The 20291-nt window shown below is 59.7% G+C and overlaps 1 protein-coding gene and 1 long non-coding RNA gene across 2 annotated transcripts; one reads left to right on the top strand and one right to left on the bottom strand.

Moving 5' to 3' along the window:
* Positions 1-64: 64 nt before the first annotated feature.
* On the top strand, positions 65-4310 carry LOC146423085 (uncharacterized). Its single transcript, XR_014847648.1, has 5 exons — positions 65-566; positions 804-1943; positions 2001-2037; positions 2089-3646; positions 3906-4310. It is a non-coding gene; the product is annotated as an uncharacterized LOC146423085 (long non-coding RNA).
* A 2581-nt stretch (positions 4311-6891) lies between these two features.
* GRK1 (G protein-coupled receptor kinase 1) lies at positions 6892-16926 on the bottom strand. The gene is made up of 8 exons (XM_085045130.1): positions 16461-16926; positions 13464-13750; positions 12798-12925; positions 11686-11843; positions 10565-10648; positions 9414-9538; positions 8416-8617; positions 6892-7187 (listed from the first exon to the last, which is right to left on the bottom strand). The coding sequence occupies exons 1-8, from the start codon at positions 16924-16926 to the stop codon at positions 6892-6894; spliced, it is 1746 nt and encodes a 581-aa protein (XP_084901256.1).
* Between the last annotated feature and the right edge of the window lie 3365 nt (positions 16927-20291).

Below are 20291 nucleotides of genomic sequence, written 5' to 3'. Positions count from 1 at the left end.
CCCCAGGATTTTGGGACCCCCTCCCCAAATTTCGGAAACAGCCCCTCCCCACTCCGTAACCGCCCCTCCCCCAACATTTGGGGCTCGCCCCCCCCCACCCCACCCCCGCAGCGTTTGCACCCCCTCAGGGGCCCCTCCCCCACCCCGGGCCCCTCCCCTCCCCCACCCCGGGGGAGCCCCCCCCACTATCCCGGGGCACCCCCCGAAAAAAAAAACCCCAAAATTCCCACCCCTCCCCCACCCTTCGGCACCTTACGGCATCGCAGCGACATTCCTGGGGGGGGGGAGGGGCGAGTGTGCAACGGGCGTGCAAGGGGAGGGGGCTGGGCCGGGCTGAGCGTGCCAGGAGGGGCCTGGGGGCTCTGTGAGTGTGCAAAGGGGGTCCTTGTGTGATCCTGAGTGTGCAAGAGGTGTATTTGTGTAATCCTGAGTGTGCCAGGAGGGGCCTGGGGGCTCTGTGAGTGTGCAAGGGGTGTCCTTGTGCGATCCTGAGTGTGCAAAGGAGGGTCCTCTTGTGATGTTGAGTGTGCAAAGGCTGTCCTCGTGCAATGGTGAGTGTGCAAGGGGTGTCCTCAAGTGGTTACGAGTGTGCAAGGGGTATTCTTGAGCAGTTCTGAGTGTGCAAGGACCACCCTCGTGCAAGGGGAGAGGCCCTGTGCAATTCTGAGTGTGCAAGGAGGGTCCTGGTGGCACTGTGAGAGTGCAAAGGGGGGGCCTCTTGCGATTCTGAGTGTGCAAGGGGTGTCCTCAAGTGGTTACGAGTGTGCAAGGACCACCCTCGTGCAATTCTGAGTGTGCAAGAGGTATCCTTGAGCAGTTCTGAGTGTGCAAGGACCACCCTTGTGCAAGGGGAGGGGCTCTGTTCGAGTCTGAGTGTGCAAGGAGGGGCCTGGTGTCCCTGTGAGTGTGCAAAGGAGTGTCCTCGAGCCGTTCTGAGTGTGCAAGGACCACCCTCGTGCAATTCTGAGTGTGCAAGGGGTGTCCTCAAGCAGTTCTGAGTGTGCAAGGACCACCCTCGTGCAACTCCCGAGTGTGCAAGGGCGATCCTCACACAGCTGTGAGCGTGCAAGGCACGTCCTGGTGCAATAGTGAGCGTGCAAGGACCATCCTTGTGCGATTCTGAGTGTGCAAGGCCTGTCCTTGAGCAGTCGTGAGCGTGCAAAGGGGGATCCTCGTGCAACAGGGAGGCTCCTCGTGCAATTCTGAGTGTGCAAGGACCGTCCTTGTGCAATTCTGAGCGTGCAAAGGGTGATCCTCGCGCGAGGGAACAGTCCCTGTCCGGCTGTGAGTGTGCAAGGGGGGGTCCTGTTGTGCAATTCCGGGTGTGCAAACCGCTTCCTTTGCCCTAGCGAGTGTGCAAGGAGTGTCCCTGTGCAATGGTGAGTGTGCAAGGAGTGTCCTCGAGTGGTGGTGAGTGTGCAAGGAGCGACCCTGTAAAATTGTGAGTGTGCAAGGAGTGTCCCCGTGCAACCGTGAGTGTGCAAGGAAACACCACTGTGCAATCCTGAGTGTGCAAGGAGTGTCCCCGTGCAAGCCCCGCCCCTCCCACGCCGCCCTCGTGCAATGACCTCCCGCCCCTTGCACACCCCTCCGCGCCTCACACGAGCGTGCGAGGCCCGTGTGTCACACGCCCGCTCACACTCACGCGTTCACACTCGCTCACGCCCGCCGAGTGTGCGAGGGAGGGGCTGCCGGCTCGAGGGTGGGCCTTGCACGAGGAGGATCCTTGCACGAGGATGATGATCCTTGCACAAGGATGTTCCTTGCACTAGGATGATACTTGCACGAGGAGGATCCTTGCACTAGGTTGATGATCCTTGCACTAGGATGATAATCCTTGCACTTTGATGATAATCCTTGCACTAGGATGATGATCCTTGCACTAGGAGGATCCTTGCACGAGGATGATCCTTGCACTAGGATGATGATCCTTGCACGAGGATGTTCCTTGCACTAGGATGATAATCCTTGCACAAGGAGGATAATCCTTGCACGAGGAGGATCCTTGCACTAGGATGATGATCCTTGCACGAGGATGTTCCTTGCACTAGGATGATCCTTGCACGAGGATGTTCCTTGCACAAGGAGGATAATCCTTGCACGAGGATGATCCTTGCACTAGGACAGGCCTGGTGTGATCCCCACCCTCGTGCAAGGCCCACTCCAGCACCAGGCCTGCGCTTGTGCAAAGGCTGTCCTCGTGCAAGGCCCGTCCTCGTGCAAGGATTGCCTTTGTGCAAGGGTCATCCTCGTGCAAGGATTGTCCTTGTGCAAGGATTGCCCTTGTGCAAGGATTGTCCTTGTGCAAGGACTGTCCTTGTGCAACGCCTGCTCTGGCACCAGGCCTGTGATTGTGCAAAAGGCCGCGCTCTAGCGAGCAGATCCTCGTGCAAGGCTTGCCCTCACACCAGGCCTGTCCTTGCACAAGGATCGTCCTCATGCAAAGATTGGCTTTGTGCAAAGATTGTCCTCGTGCAAGGATTGAATTTGTGCAAGGATCATCCTCGTGCAAGGCCTATCCTAGTGCAAGGCCTGCGTTGAAGCGAGCTGATCCTTGTGCAAGACTTGTCCTCGTGCAAGACTTGTCCTCGTGCAAGACTTGTCCTCGTGCAAGGATTCATCCTGTGCAAGGATTGCCTTTCTTCAAGGATCGTCCTCGTGCAAGGATCCTCCTCATGCAAGGCCCACTCTGGCACTAGGACCATCCTCGTGCAAGGATCATCCTCGTGCAAGGATCCTCCTCGTGCAAAGATTGGATTTGTGCAAGGATTCTCCTCGTGCAAGGCCCAATCTTGTGCAAGGCCCGCTCTGGCACCAGGCCTGTCCTCGTGCAAGGCCCACCCTGACACTAGGCCCATCCTCGTGCAAGGATTCTCCTCGTGCAAGGCCTAATCTTGTGCAAGGATCCTCCTCGTGCAAGGATTCTCCTCGTGCAAGGATTCATCTTGTGCAAGGATTCTCCTCGTGCAAGGCCTAATCTTGTGCAAGGCCCGCTCTGGCACCAGGCCTGTCCTCATGCAAGGATCATTTTTGTGCAAGGCCCGCTCTGACACCAGGCCTGTCCTCGTGCAAGGCCTACCCTGACACTAGGCCCATCCTCGTCCAAGGATCCTCCTCGTGCAAGGATTGTCCTCGTGCAAGGCCCACTCTGGCACTAGGACCATCCTCGTGCAAGGATCATCCTTGTGCAAGGATCCTCCTCGTGCAAAGATTGGATTTGTGCAAGGATTCTCCTCGTGCAAGGCCTAATCTTGTGCAAGGCCCGCTCTGGCACCGGGCCTGTCCTCATGCAAGGCTTACCCTGACACTAGGCCCATCCTCGTGCAAGGATTCTCCTCGTGCAAGGATTGTCCTCGTGCAAGGATTCATCCTGTGCAAGGATTGCCTTTGTTCAAGGATCATCCTCGTGCAAGGATTCTCCTCGTGCAAGGCCCAATCTCATACAAGGCCCGCTCTGACACCAGGCCTGTCCTCGTGCCAGGCCCATCCTCGTGCAAGGATTCTCCTCGTGCAAGGATCCTCCTCGTGCAAGGATTCATCTTGTGCAAGGATTCTCCTCGTTCAAGGCCTTGTGCAAGGACCATCCTCGTGCAAGGAATCTCCTCGTGCAAGGCCCATTCTCGTGCAAGGCCCGCTCTGACACCAGGCCCTCCCTCGTGCAAGGATCATTTTTGTGCAAGGCCCGCTCTGGCACCGGCCTGTCCTTGTGCAAGGCCTACCCTGACACTAGGCCTATCCTCGTGCAAAGATCATCCTCATGCAAGGATTGGATTCATTTTGTGCAAGAATTAATCTTGTGCAAGGATCATCCTCGTGCAAGGATCCTCCTCGTGCAAGGGTTCTCCTCGTGCAAGGCCCAATCTCGTGCAAGGCCCGCTCTGACACCAGGCCTGTCCTCGTGCCAGGCCCACCCTCGTGCAAGGCCCTCCCTCCCCTCCCCTCCCCCCCCCGCGGCCCCTCCCCCCTTTTGCACTTTCATGGCCGCGTTTGCTACTGACTGACCCCCCCCGCCCCTCCCCCACCCCACACGCGCCACCCCCCCGTGTCCCCTCCCCTCCCCCAATGTCCCCTCCCCCCTCCCCGACCGCACTTTAGGGGGAAAACAAACTAAAAAAAAAAAAAAAAAAGAGGCAAAAAATGAACGAAAATGGGGAAAAGTGGCAAAAAACGGGGGGGGGAGGGAGGGGCGGGGGGACCTTGGGGACAGCGGGGGAGGGGCGGGGGTGGCCCTGGGGGTGTCGCCTGGGTGGTGGCACTGAGGAGGGGACCTGGCTGAGGTGGCCTCAGTGGGGATGTCACCAAGGGGATGTCACCAGGGGGATGTCCCCAGTGCTGTCACCTCCATGGAGTGTCCCCACGGGATGTCCCCACCGAGGTGACCCCGTGACGATGTCCCCCCCCCCCCGGGATGTCCCCAACCTCCGCGTGTCCCCACGGCGTCCGTCCCTCTCGGGGTCGGGGAGGTGTCCCCGCGGGGGTGGCGGGATGTCCCCGGGGTGTCCCTGGGATGTCCCCGGGGTGTCCCCAGGGTGTCCCCGGGGTGTCCCCGCGGCGGGGGGGTGGCGGAGGTGACAAATGTCCACTATTTATCTGCATCAGTGAGTGTTAGAGACGCCAATAAACACCGTAGAGCTGAGCTGGCCTTGGGGACATTAGGGACATTGGGGGGATATGGGGACATTGGGGACATTGGGGGCGTATGGGGACATTGGGGACATTGGGGGGATATAGGGACGTGGGGGACATTGGGGACCTGGTGGGAAATGGGGGATATGGGGACACTGGGGACATGGAGACATTTGGGATGTTGGGGACATTAGTGGGGACATTCATGGGGATATTCATGGGGACATTGGGGACACTGGGGACATTGGGGGAGGATGGGTGGGTTATGGGGACATGGGGACATTGGGGACACAGGGGGACATTGGGGACATTTGGGATGTTGGGGACATTAATGGGGACATTGTTGGGGACATTGGGGACATTTGGGACATTGGGGACGCAGCGGGGACACTTGGGATGTTGGGGACATGAGGGACATTGGGGACAGCTGGGACTTTTGGGATATTGGGGACATTAACGGGGACATGGGGGACATTTGGGATGTTGGGGATGTCGAGGATATGGGGACATTTGGGATATTGGGGACATTGGGGACATTGGGGACATTGGGGACATTGGGGATACCAGGGGGACACAATGGGGACATTGGGAACATGGCGTGACATGTGGGGGATATGGGGACATGGGACGCAATGGGGACACTGGGGGGACATGGGGGGATATGGGGACTTTGGGGACACTGGGGACACGTGGAGGATGTTGGAGACATTGGGGACGTTGGGTGACATGGGGGATACAGGGATGTGGGGGGACACGTGGAGACACGGGGACAGTGGGGACACTGGGGGACATTGGGGACATGGGAGACATTGGGGACACTGGGGGACATTGGGGACATGGAGACACAGGGACATTGGGGACATTGGGGACATTGGGGACACAGGGTGGTGAGTGGGACATCGGGGATTGGGGGACATTGGGGGACACAAGGGGACATTGGGGGGACATTGGGGACACTGGGGACATTGGGGACATTGGGGACATTGGGGACATTGGGGGACACAAGAGGACACGTGGAGACACGGGGACATTGGGGACATCATCGGGGTGTCGGGGGGACACTGTAGGGACATCGTGGTGACCCAGAGCAGGGGGGAGGTGACACCGCGGGTGACACCGGAATGTCCCCAAAGCCACACCCCCCAGACGGAGCAGCGACGACACGATTTATTATACATGAAGGGTGGGGGAGGGGAAACCCCCATTTTTTGGGGTGGGGGAGGGGAACGAGGTAAATTTTGGGGTCCCCAATTTGGGAGGGGGTTGGGTCGTGTCCCCTCCGAGGTGGCACCAAGCTGAGGGGGGGGCTGAGGTCTGGGGGAGGGTCCCAAATTTTTGGGGGGGGTCTCTCCTTTTTGGGGGGCTAATTTTGGGGATTTCCCTGCTTTCCCCCCTCCCCAAATACCCCAAAATTTTGGTGTCCCCACTTCAAATTTCGGGATCCCCCCCACTCGAATTTTGGGGTCTTCCACCCAAATTTTGGGGTCCTTTTGGGATCCCCAACTCATATTTTGGGGTCCTTCACACAAATTTTGGGGTCTTCCACCCGAATTTTGGGGTCTTCCTCTCGAATTTTGGGGTCTTCCTCTCGAATTTTGGGGTCTTCCTCTCGAATTTTGGGGTTTTCCACACATATTTTGGGGTCTTCCACTCGAATTTTGGGGTTTTCCATTCACATTTTGGGGTCTTCCACCCAAATTTTGGGGTACCCCAATTCAGACACCCCAAAATGGAAACCCCCACTCTTGGAGTCCCTCATTCCCCCAGATTTCCCCCCCAAAATTCTGAGGTCTCACCTTCAAATTTTCGGCATCTGCCCCTCAAATTTTGGAGTTCCCCCATAAATTTTGGAGTTTCCCCCTCAAATTCTGGAGTTTGCCCCCAAATTTCAGAGTTTCCCCCCAAATTTCGGAGTTTCCCCCTCAAATTTCAGAGCCCTCCTCTCAAATTTCAGAGCTTACCCCCAAATTTCGGGTTCCCCCCTCAAATTTCGGAGTTTCCCCCTCAAATTTTGGAGTTTTCCCCCAAATTTCAGAGTTTCCCCCCAAATTTCAGAGTTTCCCTCTCAAATTTCAGATCTTACCCCTAAATTTCAGGTTCCCCCCTCAAATATTGGAGTTTTCCCCTCAAATTTCAGGTTTTCCCCCAAATTTGAGTTTTCCCCCCAAATTTTGGAGTTTTCCCCCCAAATTTCAGAGTTTCCCCCAAATTTGGGTTTCCCCCAAATTTCGGAGTTTTCCCCCCAAATTCCGGCGCCCCCCCCGCTCACAGCAGGCTGCACGTGGAGGACTTGCCCCCCCCGTCCCCCCCCGATTTGTTGGGGTCCAAATCGGGGGGCAAAGTCCCCGGCGCCCCCCAGACGTTGAGCTCCTCGAACACGCCCGTCTCGATGAGCTCCTCCTGCCAGGGGATGGGGACAGTCCCCGACGAGAAGGTGTCGCACAGCGCGTTGTCCCCAGCGTCCAGCTCCACCCCCTTGACCGTCGAGAACGCCCCGACGTCCCCCAGGTCCTTGGCGTACACCCGCCGGGGGTCCGGCACGAACGGGGGGGGCACCAGGCCTGGGGGGGACATGGGGGAGACCCCCTGGTCATTTCTGGGGACCCCCTGGTTATATCTGAGAAGGTTCTGGAATCCCTCAAGAGCACCCCGATATCTCAGGTGGCTTCTGGATTCCCCCAAGAGCTCCTTGGAGACCCCAACGCCCACTGGAGACCTCATTTTCTGACCCCCAATGACCATTGGAGACCCCAACTCTTGACCACCCAATGACCATTGGAGACCCCAATTCTTGACCACCTAAAGGTCAAGGAGACCCCAATTCTTGACTACCCAATGTCCAGTGGAGACCCCAACTCTTGACCACCCAATGGCCATTGGAGACCCCAACACCCTCTGGAGACCCCAACTCTTGACCACCCAATGACCATTGGGGACCCCAACTCTTGACCATGCAAACCTCATTGGAGATCCCAACTCTTGACCACCCAAAGGTCATGGAGACCCCAACTCTTGCACACCCAATGTCCACAGAAGACCCCAACTCTTGACCACCCAAACTCCATTGTACACCAAAACTCTTGACCACCCAAACCCCATTGAAGACTCTAACTCTTGACCACCCAACACCCAATGGAGATGTCAATGGAGACATCACCATGAGCACACAATGACCACTGGGGACCTCAAACCCTCTGGAGACCCCAACTCTTGGCCACCCAATGACCATTGGGGAGTCCAACTCTTGACCACCCAACACTCAATGGAGACACCTCCATGAGCACCCAATGTCCATGACCATGCAAACCCCATTGGAGACCCCAACCCCAATGACCATTGGAGACCCCAACTCTTGACCATGCAAACCCCATTGGAGATCCCAACTCTTGACCACCCAATGACCATTGGGGACCCCAACTCTTGACCACCCAAAGGTCATGGAGACCCCAACTCTTGACCACCCAATGACCATTGGAGACCCCAACTCTTGACCACCTAAAGGTCATTGGAGATCCCAACTCTTGACCACCCAATGACCATTGGAGACCCCAACTCTTGACCACCCAAAGGTCATGGAGAACCCAACTCTTCACCACCCAATGTCCACTTGACCCCCCAACTCTTGACCACCCAACACCCATTGGCGACCCCAACACCTTCTGGAGACCCCACCTTGACCACCCACCCCTCCACCACCCCCAACCCCCACCACAGACCCCATTCCCCACCCCCTCTGGTCACCCCCAACCCCACCCTTTTGGTCACCTCCAGCCCCACCCTGGTCATTACCGGCCTCCAGCCGTCCCCAGTTGATGCTCCCGAAGAACGGGTGGGCTTTGAGCTGGGAGCAGCTGTTGTCACGGAAACCGAGGCGGTTCTGGGGGTCCTTGGCCAGCAGACCCTCGCAGGCCTCGCGCGCCGCGGCGCTGAACTTGTCCGAGTAGCTCACGGGGTCGTTCAGGATGCGCCGCGTCACCTCCTTGTTCTCCACCTGAGTGGGGATGGGAGAAATGGGGGTTCTTGGGGGATCCTTGGTGGTCCTTGGGGGTCCTTGGTGGTCCTATGGGGTCCTTGGGGGGTTCTGGAGGGGTTGTGGGAGGTTTTTTGAGGGTTCTGGGAGGTTTGGGGGAGGTTCTTGGGGGTTTCTTGGAGGTTCTTGGGGGGTTTCTGAAGGTCCTGGGGGATTTCTTGGAGGTTCTTTGGGGTTTCTGAGGGACCTGGGGAGTTTCTTGGTGGTTCTTGAGGGTTTCTAAGGGGTCTTGGAGGTTCTTGGGGGTTTCTGAAGGTCCTGGGGGATTTCTTGGAGGTTCTTGAGGGTTTCTAAGGCTCCTGGGAGTTTTCTGTGGGGTTTCTTGGTGGTTCTTGAGGGTTTCTTGGAGGTTCTTGGGGATTTCTTGGAGGTTCTTGAGGGTTTCTAAGGGTCCTGGGAGGTTTCTGAGGGTCCTGGGTGGTTTCTGAGGGTCCTGGGTGGTTTCTTGGAGGTTCTTGGGGGTTTCTGAGGGTCCTGGGTGGTTTCTTTGAGGTTCCTGGGGGTTTCTGAGGGTCCTGGGTGGTTTCTTGGAGGATCTCGAGGTTTCCCTGAGGCTTCTGAGGGGTTTCTGGGAGCCCTGGGATGACTTTTGGGCAGACCCTGGTGGTCCACGGGAGGTTCTGGGGAGGTTCCCTGGAACCCTCTGATGTTCTTTGGGGTTCCTGGAGGTTCCCGTGGTCACTGGGGTGTCCTGGGGTGTCCTGGGGGTGTCCTGGGGGTGACCTGGGGTCTCCTGGGGTGGGGTGGGTGAGGTCACCTTCTCCCCCCGCCGGCGGAAAGGACCTTTGGCCTCCAGCATCTCGTAGATTGTCACCCCCAGCGTGAAGTAATCCACTGACCAATCGTATTCCTCGTCCTTGAGCAGCTCGGGGGCCATGAAACCTGTGGGGACGTTGGGGACATTGAGGGGACAGGGGACATTGGGGGACAGGGGACATTGGGGGCAAATTGAGGGGACAGGGAACATTGAGGGGACAGGTGACATTGGGGGATAAAGGTGACATTGAGAATCCAGGTGACATTGAGGATCCAGGTGACATGGAGGGGGACAGGTGACATTGAGGGGACAGGGGACATTGGGGGGAAATTGAGGGGACAGGTGACATTGGGGGATAAAGATGACATTGAGAATCCAGGTGACATTGAGGATCCAGGTGACATGGGGAATCCAGGGGATGTGGAGGGGGACAGGTGACATTGAGGGGACAGGGGACATTGGGATAAAGGTGACATTGAGAATCCAGGTGACATTGAGGGGACAGGGGACATGGGGGGGCAGGTGACATTGAGGGGACAGGGGATGTTGGGGGACAGGGGACTTTGGGGACAGGTGACATTGAGAATCCAGATGACATTGAGGGGACAGGGGACATTTAGAATCCAGGTGACATTGAGGAGCCAGGGGATGTTGGGGACAGCTGACATTGGGGGCCAGGTGACATTGAGGGACAGGGGACTTTGGGGACAGGGGACATTGAGAATCCAGGTGACATTGAGGGGACAGGGGACTTTGGGGACAGGTGACATTGAGAATCCAGGTGACATTGAGGGGACAGGGGACATTGGGGATTCAGGTGACATTGGGGGGTGACAGGGAACTTTGATGGGGACAGGTGACCTGGAGGTGACAGGTGACATTGGGGATCCAGGTGACATTGAGGGTGACAGGTGACATTGGAGACCCCCTTGGGTTCTCCATGGGGGCACCCAGGTGCTTGGGGACAGGGGGACTAGGAGGACCCAGGTGACACTGAGGGGACTCAGGTGACATTGAGAGGACTCAGGTGACACTGGGCGGACACAGGTGACACAGAGGGGTCGGGTGACTGGGGGAGCTTCCAACATCCCCACCATCCCCAAGGTTCCTCCCATGTCCCCAGATGTCCCCAGTGTCCCCAATGTCCCCACCTGGGGTCCCGGCGTAGCCGCGGGTTTTGTTCTGTCCCTCCTTGAGCTCCACGGCCAAACCCATGTCAGACAGACGGACGTGGCCTGAGGGTCAAGGACACCAGTGACCACCAGTGACCATCAGTGACCACGAGGGACCACCAGGGACACCAGGGACCACCAGGGACCACCAGTGACCATCACTGACCACCAGGGACACCAGTGACCATCAGTGACCATCAGGGGCACCAGTGAGCCCCAGTGAACCCCAGTGACCACCAGGGACCACCAGTGACCACCAGGGACAACCAGTGACCATCAGTGACCACCAAGGACATCAGTGACCACCAGTAATGGTCACCAGTGACCCCCAGTGACCACCAGGGACACCAGTGACCACCAGGGTCCATCAGTGACCACCAGGGACCACCAGGGACCATCACTGACCACCAGGGACCAGCGGTGACCATCACTGACCACCAGTGACCACCAGGGACCACCAGTGAATATTAGTGACCACCAGGGACCACCAGTGACCATCAGTGACCGATGTCCCCAATGTCCCCTCCATGCCCCACATCGCCCAACATCCCAAATGTCCCAATGCCTCCAATATCCCAATGTCCCCAATGTCCCACTGATTCCCCACATCCCCGATGTCCCCAATGTCCCCAATGTCCCCAATCCCCCAATATCCCCAATCACCCCAATGTCCCAAATATCCCCAACATCCCCAACATCCCCAATGTCCCCAGTGTCCCCTGCTGTCACCAGAGTCATCCAGCAGGACGTTCTCGGGTTTGAGGTCGCGGTAGACGATGCGATGTTGGTGGAGATGCTCCAAGCCCAGCAGGACCTGATGTCCCCAGTGTCCCCAATGTCCCCAATGTCCCCAATGTCACCCTGATTCCCCACATCCCCAATGTCCCCAACGCCCCCAATGTCCCCAGTGTCCCCTGCTGTCACCAGAGTCATCCAGCAGGACGTTCTCAGGTCTGAGGTCATGGTAGACAATGTGATGTTGGTGGAGATGCTCCAACCCCAGCAGGATCTGATGTCCCCAATGTCCCCAGTGTCCCCAGTATCCCCAATATCCCCAATCTCCCAACGTCCCCAATGTCCCCAGTGTCCCTTGCTGTCACCAGAGTCATCCAGCAGGACGTTCTCGGGTTTGAGGTCGCGGTAGACGATGCGATGTTGGTGGAGATGCTCCAACCCCAGCAGGATCTGCGCTGTGTAGAAAACTGTGCGCGGCTCGGGGAAGCCAGGGTTCTCCTCGTCCACGTTGTAGATGTGGTACCTGGGGACATTGGGGACATTGGGGACATTGGGGATGTTGGGGACATCGGGGACGTTGGGGACATTGGGGACAATGGGGACATTGGGGACATTGGGGACATTGGGGACATTGGGGACATCGAGGACATCAGGGACATTGGGCACAATGGGGATGTTGGGGACATTGGGGACATTGGGGACACAGCAGGCACACACTCTGTGTGTGTGGCACCGGCATGGTGGCCGTGGGGACACTATGGGGACATGGGGATGCTCTGGGGACATGCTAGGGACATGCTGGGGACATAGGAGATGCAACATGCGCTGGGGACATGCCAGGGACATGGGGACGTGCCAGGCCCTGGGGAGGTGACATGGAGACCCCAGCATTGCTCTTGTCCCCATCACGTGTGACACACGCCAAGGCCACACCGGATGCTGGGCCAGAGCAATGTGCCAAGGTCACACCAGGGTCACACTGAGGTCACACCAGGGTCACACTGAGGTCACACCAAAGCCAATTCAAAGCCATGTCAAGGTCACACCAAGGTCACCCCACGGTCACACTGAGGTCACACCAGGGTCACACTAAAGCCAATCCAAAGCCATGTCAAGGTCACATTGAGGTCACACCAAGTTCACACCAGGGTCACACTGAGGTCACACTAAGGCCAATCCAAAGCCACATCATGGTCACATCAAGGCCACACCAAGATCACACCAGGGTCACACCAAGGCCATGCCAAGGTCACAGCAGGGTCACCCGAGGGTCACCCCAAGACCCTGCCAAGGTCACCCCAGGGTCACACCAAGGCCATGCCAAGGTCACCCCAGGGTCACCCCAGTGTCACCCCAAGGCCACCCCAGCCTTGTACCCCAGTGTCATGCCAAGGCCACCCCAAGGCCACACCAGGGTCACCCCAGTGTCACCCCAAGGCCACCCCAGTGTCACTCGAAGGCCACCCCGGCCCCGTACCGCAGGTCGCCGCCGTTCATGATGGTCATGATGAGGCAGAGGTCAGTCTTGGTCTGGAAGGCGCAGGCCAGCGACACGATGAAGCGGCTGTGGACACGAGCCAGGATCCGCTTCTCCACCAGCGCCGCCTGGGGACCGGGGACACATTGGGGACAGTCAGGGACAGTCAGGGACACATTGGGGACAGTCAAGGACAGTCAAGGACAGTCAGGGACAGTCAGGGACACCAGTGACCATCAGCGACCACCAGGGACACCAGTGACCAGGGACACGCCAGTGACACGATGAAGCGGCTGAGGACATGAGCCAGGATCCGCTTCTCCACCAGCGCTGCCTGGGGACCGGGGACAGAGGGGTGGATCTGGGGACAGAAGGATGGATCTGGGGACAGAGGGACCACTGAGAGGTTGCTGGGAAAGCTGAGGGGACAGAGGGACACGGATGGGGACAGAGGGACATCTGAGAGGACTGAGTGACACCCATGAGGACAGAGGGACATCCAAGGGGACTGAGGGACACCCAGGGGGTCAGAGGGACATCCAAGGGGACAGAGGGACACCCAGGGGGTCAGAGGGACATCTAAGAGGACCGAGTGACACCCACGGGGTCAGAGGGACATCCGAGGGGACCGAGGGGACACCCACGGGGCCACCCGGCCGCCCCCACCTCGTATCCCTTGCGCTTCTTGAGGCGCTTCTTGTTGAGGCGCTTGTTGGCGTACATCTTGCCGGTGGCGCGGCGCTGGCAGGCGCACACCTCGCCGAAGCCGCCCTTGCCCAGCACACGGAACTCCACGAAGGCGTCGATGCCCACAGCTTGGCTCTCCAGCCACTTGAACTGCACGAAGCGGCTGAACTCGGGCGAGGCGCGGTACGGCGCCCAGGCCGCCGTCTCCAGGTGCGCCAGCAGCTCCTGCCGCGCCTGCGCGAAGAGGTCGCCGGGCATCGTGGTACCTGAGGGGCGTCAGGGGAGGTTAGGGGGGTGTCATGGCTGCCGTTGGGGTGTCATGGCCGCCGATACTATCATGGCTGCCGATACTGTCATGGCCGCTGTTGGGTTGTCACGGCTGCCAATACTGTCATGGCTGCCGAGACTGTCATGGCCACCATTGGGGTGTCATGGCCGCCATTGGGGTGTCATGGCCGCCATTGGGGTGTCATGGCTGCCGATACTGTCATGGCTGCCATTGGGGTGTCATGGCTGCCGATACTGTCATGGCCACCATGGGGGTGTCATGGCTGCTGATACTGTCATGGCTGCTGATACTGTCATGGCCGCCATTGGGGTGTCATGGTTGCCGATAGTGTCATGGCTGCCAACATCATCACGGCCACTGTTGGGGTGTCATGGCCGCCAATACCATCATGGCCACCATTGGGGTGTCGTGGCCACCATTAGAGTATCATGGCTGCCGATACTGTCATGGCCACCATTGGGGTGTCATGGCTGCCATTGGGGTGTCATGGCCGCTGTTGGGGTGTCATGGCCACCATTGGGGTGTCATGGCTGCCAACATCATCATGGCTGCTGATACTGTCATGGCCACTGATACTGTCATGGCCACCATTGGGGTGTCATGGCTGCCAACACCATCATTGCCACCATTGAGGTGTCATGGCCACCATTGGGGTGTCATGGCCACCATTGGGGTGTCATGGCCGCCATTGGGGTGTCACGGCTGCCAATACTGTCATGGCTGCCGAGACTGTCATGGCCACCATTGGGGTGTCATGGCCGCCATTGGGGTGTCATGGCCGCCATTGGGGTGTCATGGCTGCCGATACTGTCATGGCCACCATTGGGGTGTCATGGTTGCCGATACTGTCATGGCTGCCAACATCATCACGGCCACTGTTGGGGTGTCATGGCCGCCAATACCATCATGGCCACCATTGGGGTGTCGTGGCCACCATTAGAGTATCATGGCTGCCGAAACTGTCATGGCTGCCATTGGGGTGTCATGGCTGCCATTGGGGTGTCATGGCTGCCAACATCATCATGGCTGCTGATACTGTCATGGCCACCGATACTGTCATGGCCACCATTGGGGTGTCATGGCTGCCAACACCATCATTGCCACCATTGAGGTGTCATGGCCGCCATTGGGGTGTCATGGCCGCCATTGGGGTGTCATGGCCACCATTGGGGTGTCATGGCTGCCAACACCATCATTGCCACCATTGAGGTGTCATGGCCGCCATTGGGGTGTCATGGCCGCCAATACCAGCACAGTTACCGTTGGGGTGTCATGGCTGCCAACTCTATCATGGCCGCCATGCTGATGTCATAGCCACTGATGAGGTGTCATGTCCGCCATGTTGATGTCATGGCCGCCATATTGGTGTCATGGCTGCCATACTGGTGTCATGTCAACCATGTTGGTGTCATGGCTGCCATATTGATTCTGTGTCCACCATATTGGTGTCACGGCTGCCATATTGGTGTCATGATCACCATGTTGGTGTTGTGTCACAACTGCCATATTGGTGTCACGGCCGCCATATTGGTGTCACATCCGTCATTGAGGTGTCACAACTGCCATATTGATACCATGTCCGCCATGATGGTGTCACGGCTGCCATATTGGTGTCACACCCCCATATTAGTGTCACACCCACCATATTGGTGTCATATCTGCCATATTGGTGTCACACCCCCATATTAGTGTCACACCCACCATATTGGTGTCACACCCACCATATTGGTGTCACATCCACCATATTGGTGTCACACCCACCATATTAGTGTCACATCCACCATATTGGTGTCACACCCCCATATTAGTGTCACACTCACCATATTGGTGTCACACACACCATATTGGTGTCACATCCACCATATTGGCGTCACACCCACCATATTGATGTCACATCTGCCATATTGGTGTCACGACTGCCATGTTGGTGTCACACCCACCATATTGGTGTCACACCCACCATATTGGTGTCACATCCGCCATATTGGTGTCACAACTGCCATATTGGTGTCACATCCGCCATATTGGTGTCACAACTGCCATATTGGTGTCACAACTGCCATATTGGTGTCACAACTGTCGTATTGGTGTCACACTCACCATATTGGTGTCACACCCTCCATATTGGTGTCACACCCACCATATTGGTGTCACACCCTCCATATTGGCGTCACACCCACCATATTGGTGTCACACTCACCATATTGGTGTCACACCTGCCATATTGGTGTCACACCCGCCATATTGGTGTCACATCCCCCATATTGGTGTCACACCCGCCATATTGGTGTCACATCCCCCATATTGGTGTCACACCCGCCATATTGGTGTCACACCCCCCATATTGGTGTCACACCCGCCATATTGGTGTCACACCCGCCATATCGGTGTCACGACTGCCATATCGGTGTCACGACTGCCATATTGGTGTCACACTCACCATATTGGTGTCACACTCACCATATTGGTGTCATGTCCACCATATTGGTGTCACACCCCCATATTAGTGTCACATCCACCATATTGGTGTCACACCCACCATATTGGCGTCACGTCCACCATATTGGTGTCACACCTGCCATATTGGTGTCACACCCGCCATATTGGTGTCACACACACCATACCGGCACCACATCTGCCACGTCGCTATCACAGCCGCCATATTGCCACCCCACCCTGCCCCTCACCTGTGGGCGTGGCCGTGGCGTTAGCGCTGAGGAACCCGCAATGCTCCGACCCTCCCGGCGTGAAGAACCGACTCCTCAGCCGCTTGGCCGTCGCCTCTCTCTCCACCTCCTCGCACTGCTCGTAGGCCTCGATCTCCGACCACAGCGCCCCGGCCGCGGCGAACTGCGGCGCCCCCTCCAGGAACCGCCGGAACAGCAGCTTCCCGATGGGCTGCTCCACGCACTGCCACCGGAACGACGTGTCCTGGCCGCCATCTTGGGTGTGGCCGGGCGGGGCTCCGTTGGGGGCCGCGGGACCCCCGTTCTGGGCGGCGCCGCCCAGCTGGGCTCGCAGGGCTTCGCACTTGGAGATGTGGGGCAGGCGCAGCTTGGCCTTGCGGTCCTTGCCGCCCCCACCGCCGGGGCCGCCGCGGGCCGACACGTAGGCCGAGTTGGCCACCACCGTCTCCAGGCCGCCGATGTCCATGGCTGCGGGGTGGGGGGGGTCGGGGGGTACCTGGAGGGGGGGCTGGGGGAGAAGGGGAGGTGTTGGTGGGAGCAGTGGAGGGACTGGTGGCACTGGTGGGACACCCAGGGGGACTGGTGTGACACCTGGGGGGACTGGGGGGACTGGTGGCACTGGTGGGACACCTGGGGGGACTGGTGGGACATGCTGGGGACTGGTGGGACATGCGGGACTGGTAGGACCAGTGGAGGGACTGGTGGCACTGGTGGGACATGCTGGGGGGAACTGGTGTGACACCTGGGGGGACTGGTGGCACTGGTGGGACACCTTGGTTGGGGATGGTGGCACTGGTGGGACACCCAGGGGGACTGGTGGGACATGCTGGGGGGACTGGTGTGACACCTGGTGGCACTAGTGTGACACCTGGGGGGACTGGTGTGACATGTGGGGGGACTGGTGGGACATGCTGGGGTGACTGGTAGGACCAGTGGAGGGACTGGTGGCACTGGTGGGACACCTAGGGGGGCTGGTGGCACCGGTGGGACATGCTGGGGGGACCTGGTGTGACACCTGGGGGGACTGGTGGCACTGGTGGGACACTGGGGGGACTGGTGGCACTGGTGGGACACCTTGGTTGGGGATGGTGGCACTGGTGGGACACCCAGGGGGACTGGGGGGACTGGTGGGACATGCTGGGGGGACTGGTGTGACACCTGGTGGCACTAGTGTGACACCTGGGGGACTGGGGGGCTGGTGTGATGCGTGGGGGCTGGTGGGACATGCTGGGCGCTGGGGGGACTGGTGGGACACCTGGGAAACTGGTGGCACTGGTGGGACACCTGGGGGCTGGTGGGACACCTGGGGGTCTCTGGGGAGACTCTGTGGGGGTCTGGGGTCCCTCGTGTGACACACGGGGGTCTGGGGGTGTTCATGTGACACCTGGGGGTCTGGGGGCTCTAGGGGGTCAGGGGTCCTTTGTGTGACACACAAAAGAGGTCTGGGGGTCTCTCGTGTGACACTTGGGGCTCTGGGTGGGTCGGGGGTCTCTCATGTGACACCTGGGGGAGGTATGGCGGGCTCTAGAGGAGTCTGGGGTCCCTTGTGTCACACCTGGGGGGCTCTGGGTGGGTCTGGGGGATCTCTCAAGTGACAACTGGGGGTCTCTGGGTGGGTCCAGGGGGCTCAGGTGACACCTGCGGAGGTCTGGAGGTCTCTGGGGGTCCCTCATGTGTCACCCGGGGGTCTCTGGGGGGTCTGGGGTCCCTCGAGTGACACTTGGGGGTCTCTAGGGGGTCTGGGGGTCCCTCGAGTGACACCTGGAGGGCTCTGAGGGGTTCTAGGAGGGTCTGGGGGTCCCTCATGTGTCACCCGGGGGTCTCTAGGGGTCTCTGGGGGTCTCTAGGGGGTCTGGGGTCCCTCATGTGTCACCCGGGGGTCTCTAGGGGTCTCTGGGGGTCTCTGGGGGGGGTTCGGGGGTCCCTCGCGCGCCGCACGCGGATCAGACCACGCCCCTCCCCCCCCCCGGATTAACCCCTCCCGCCCCCGCGAGGTCGCGGGGGGGTGTCGCGGCTCTTAAAGGGCCAGCGCTATAATTAGCGTAAGCGGCTCAGCGCGTGCCTAAGCCGCTTTGCCAGCCCCTCGCACGAGAGGGAGAGAGAGACCCCCCCGAATCCCACCCCCCCCAAAATCCCGACAGCCCCCGGGGCCGCGGGGAGGGATGGGAAAGGGGGTCACCATCCCGCCCCCACCCCCCAAAAAAACCCGCAAAGGATTCTGGGAGAGACCACCCACCCACGGGGGATGATGGGAAGGGGGGGAGGGGGAGGGACCGCGACCCCCCCCCCCTTCACGGGACCCCCACCCTTCAGGAGACCCCTGACCCTAGGGGACCTGCGACCCCCATTTTTGGGGATTCCCCCCCCCCCCGGGACACCCTTGACCTCTGACCCCAATCCCCCCCCCATCCTGAGACCCCCATCTCAGTGACCCCCCCAATGACCCCCCCAATGACCCCAGGGGGGCTCAGGACCCCCTAGGATGACCCCCAGGACCCCCTGGAGACCCCAACCCTCCATCCCAGGGGTCCCAGGACCCCCCAACCCCTGCGACCCCTGACCCCACTGACCCCCGGAGTGACCCCAGGGGATTGAAACACCCCAGACCCCCCAGGGGACCCCCAGAGACCCCTGACCCAATTCCCACGAGCCCACCTCGAAGACCCCCCAATTCCTTAGAGCCTCCCGGCCTCACCATGGACCCCCAGAGACCCCCGGAGACCCCCAGAGTGACCCCAGGGACTCAAACTGACCCCCCAGGACCCCTTGGACCCTCTGGAGACCCCTGACCCCACCGGACCCGGGACCCCCTGACCCCCGGAGTGACCCCAGGGACTCAAACTGACCCCCCAGGACCCCCAGAGACCCCTGACCCAATTCCCACGACCGCCCCTCGAGGACCCCCCAATTCCTTACAGCCCCCCAGCCTCACCATGGACCCCCAGAGACCCCCGGAGACCCCCAGAGTGACCCCAGGGACTCAAACTGACCCCTCAGGACCCCCAGAGACCCTGACCCAATTCCCACGACCCCCTCGAGGACCCCCCAATTCCTTAGGGCTGCTCAGTCTCACCATGGACCCCCAGAGACCCCCAGAGACCCCAGGGACTCAAACTGACCCCTCGGGACCCCTCAGGACCCCCAGAGACCCCTGACCCAATTCCCACGAGCCCCCTCGAGGACCCCCAGTTCCTTAGGGCCCCCCAGCCTCACTATGGACCCCCAGAGACCCCCGGAGTCGCCCCAGGGATTCAAACTGACCCCCAGGACCCCCAGGATCCCTGGAGACCCCTGACCCCGCCGGACCCAATACCCACGACCCCAGAACCCCCAGGACCCCCCAGGAGCCCCAACCCCTGCGACCCCTGACCCTAGAGTGACCCCAGGGATTCAAACTGACCCCCCAGGACCCTCCAGGACCCCGAGACCCCAGATCACCCAGCTATCCAGTACCTCGGGACCCCCCCACACCCCCACACCCCCAGGACCCCCAGGACCCCCCCAGGACCCTCCAACCCCTGCGACTCCTGACCCTAGAGTGACCCCAGGGATTCAAACTGACCCCCAGGACCCTCCAGGACCCCCGAGACCCCAGATCACCCAGCTATCCGGTACCTCGGGACCCCCCACGACCCCCACCCCTCGGGACCCCCAGGACTCCCCAACCCCTGCGACCCCTGACCCCTAGAGTGACCCCGGAGTGACCCCAGCGATTCAAACTGACCCCCCAGGACCCCCAGGACCCCCGAGACCCCAGATCACCCAGCCATCCATCACCTCAGGACCCCCAAGACCCCCATCCCCTCAGGACCCCCACGCCCCCCGCCCCCC

This window comes from Lichenostomus cassidix, unplaced genomic scaffold, assembly GCF_008360975.1.
Source record: "Lichenostomus cassidix isolate B80296 unplaced genomic scaffold, HeHo_3.0 HiC_scaffold_34, whole genome shotgun sequence".
Classification (NCBI taxonomy): domain Eukaryota; kingdom Metazoa; phylum Chordata; class Aves; order Passeriformes; family Meliphagidae; genus Lichenostomus; species Lichenostomus cassidix.
Note: the sequence above shows the minus strand (reverse complement) of the source record. Positions and strands in the feature narration are given on the sequence as shown.

Bases quoted from the DNA above. Each gene is read 5' to 3' on its own strand.
- GRK1 (XM_085045130.1), bottom strand. From the start codon at position 16,926: ATGGACATCGGCGGCCTGGAGACGGTGGTGGCCAACTCGGCCTACGTG. The intron at 12,926-13,463 runs GTGGGGGCGGCC...CCCGGTCCCCAG, and splicing joins AGAAGCGCAAGGGATACGAG to GCGGCGCTGGTGGAGAAGCG. The intron at 11,844-12,797 runs GTACGGGGCCGG...CAATGTCCCCAG, and splicing joins ATGAACGGCGGCGACCTGCG to GTACCACATCTACAACGTGG.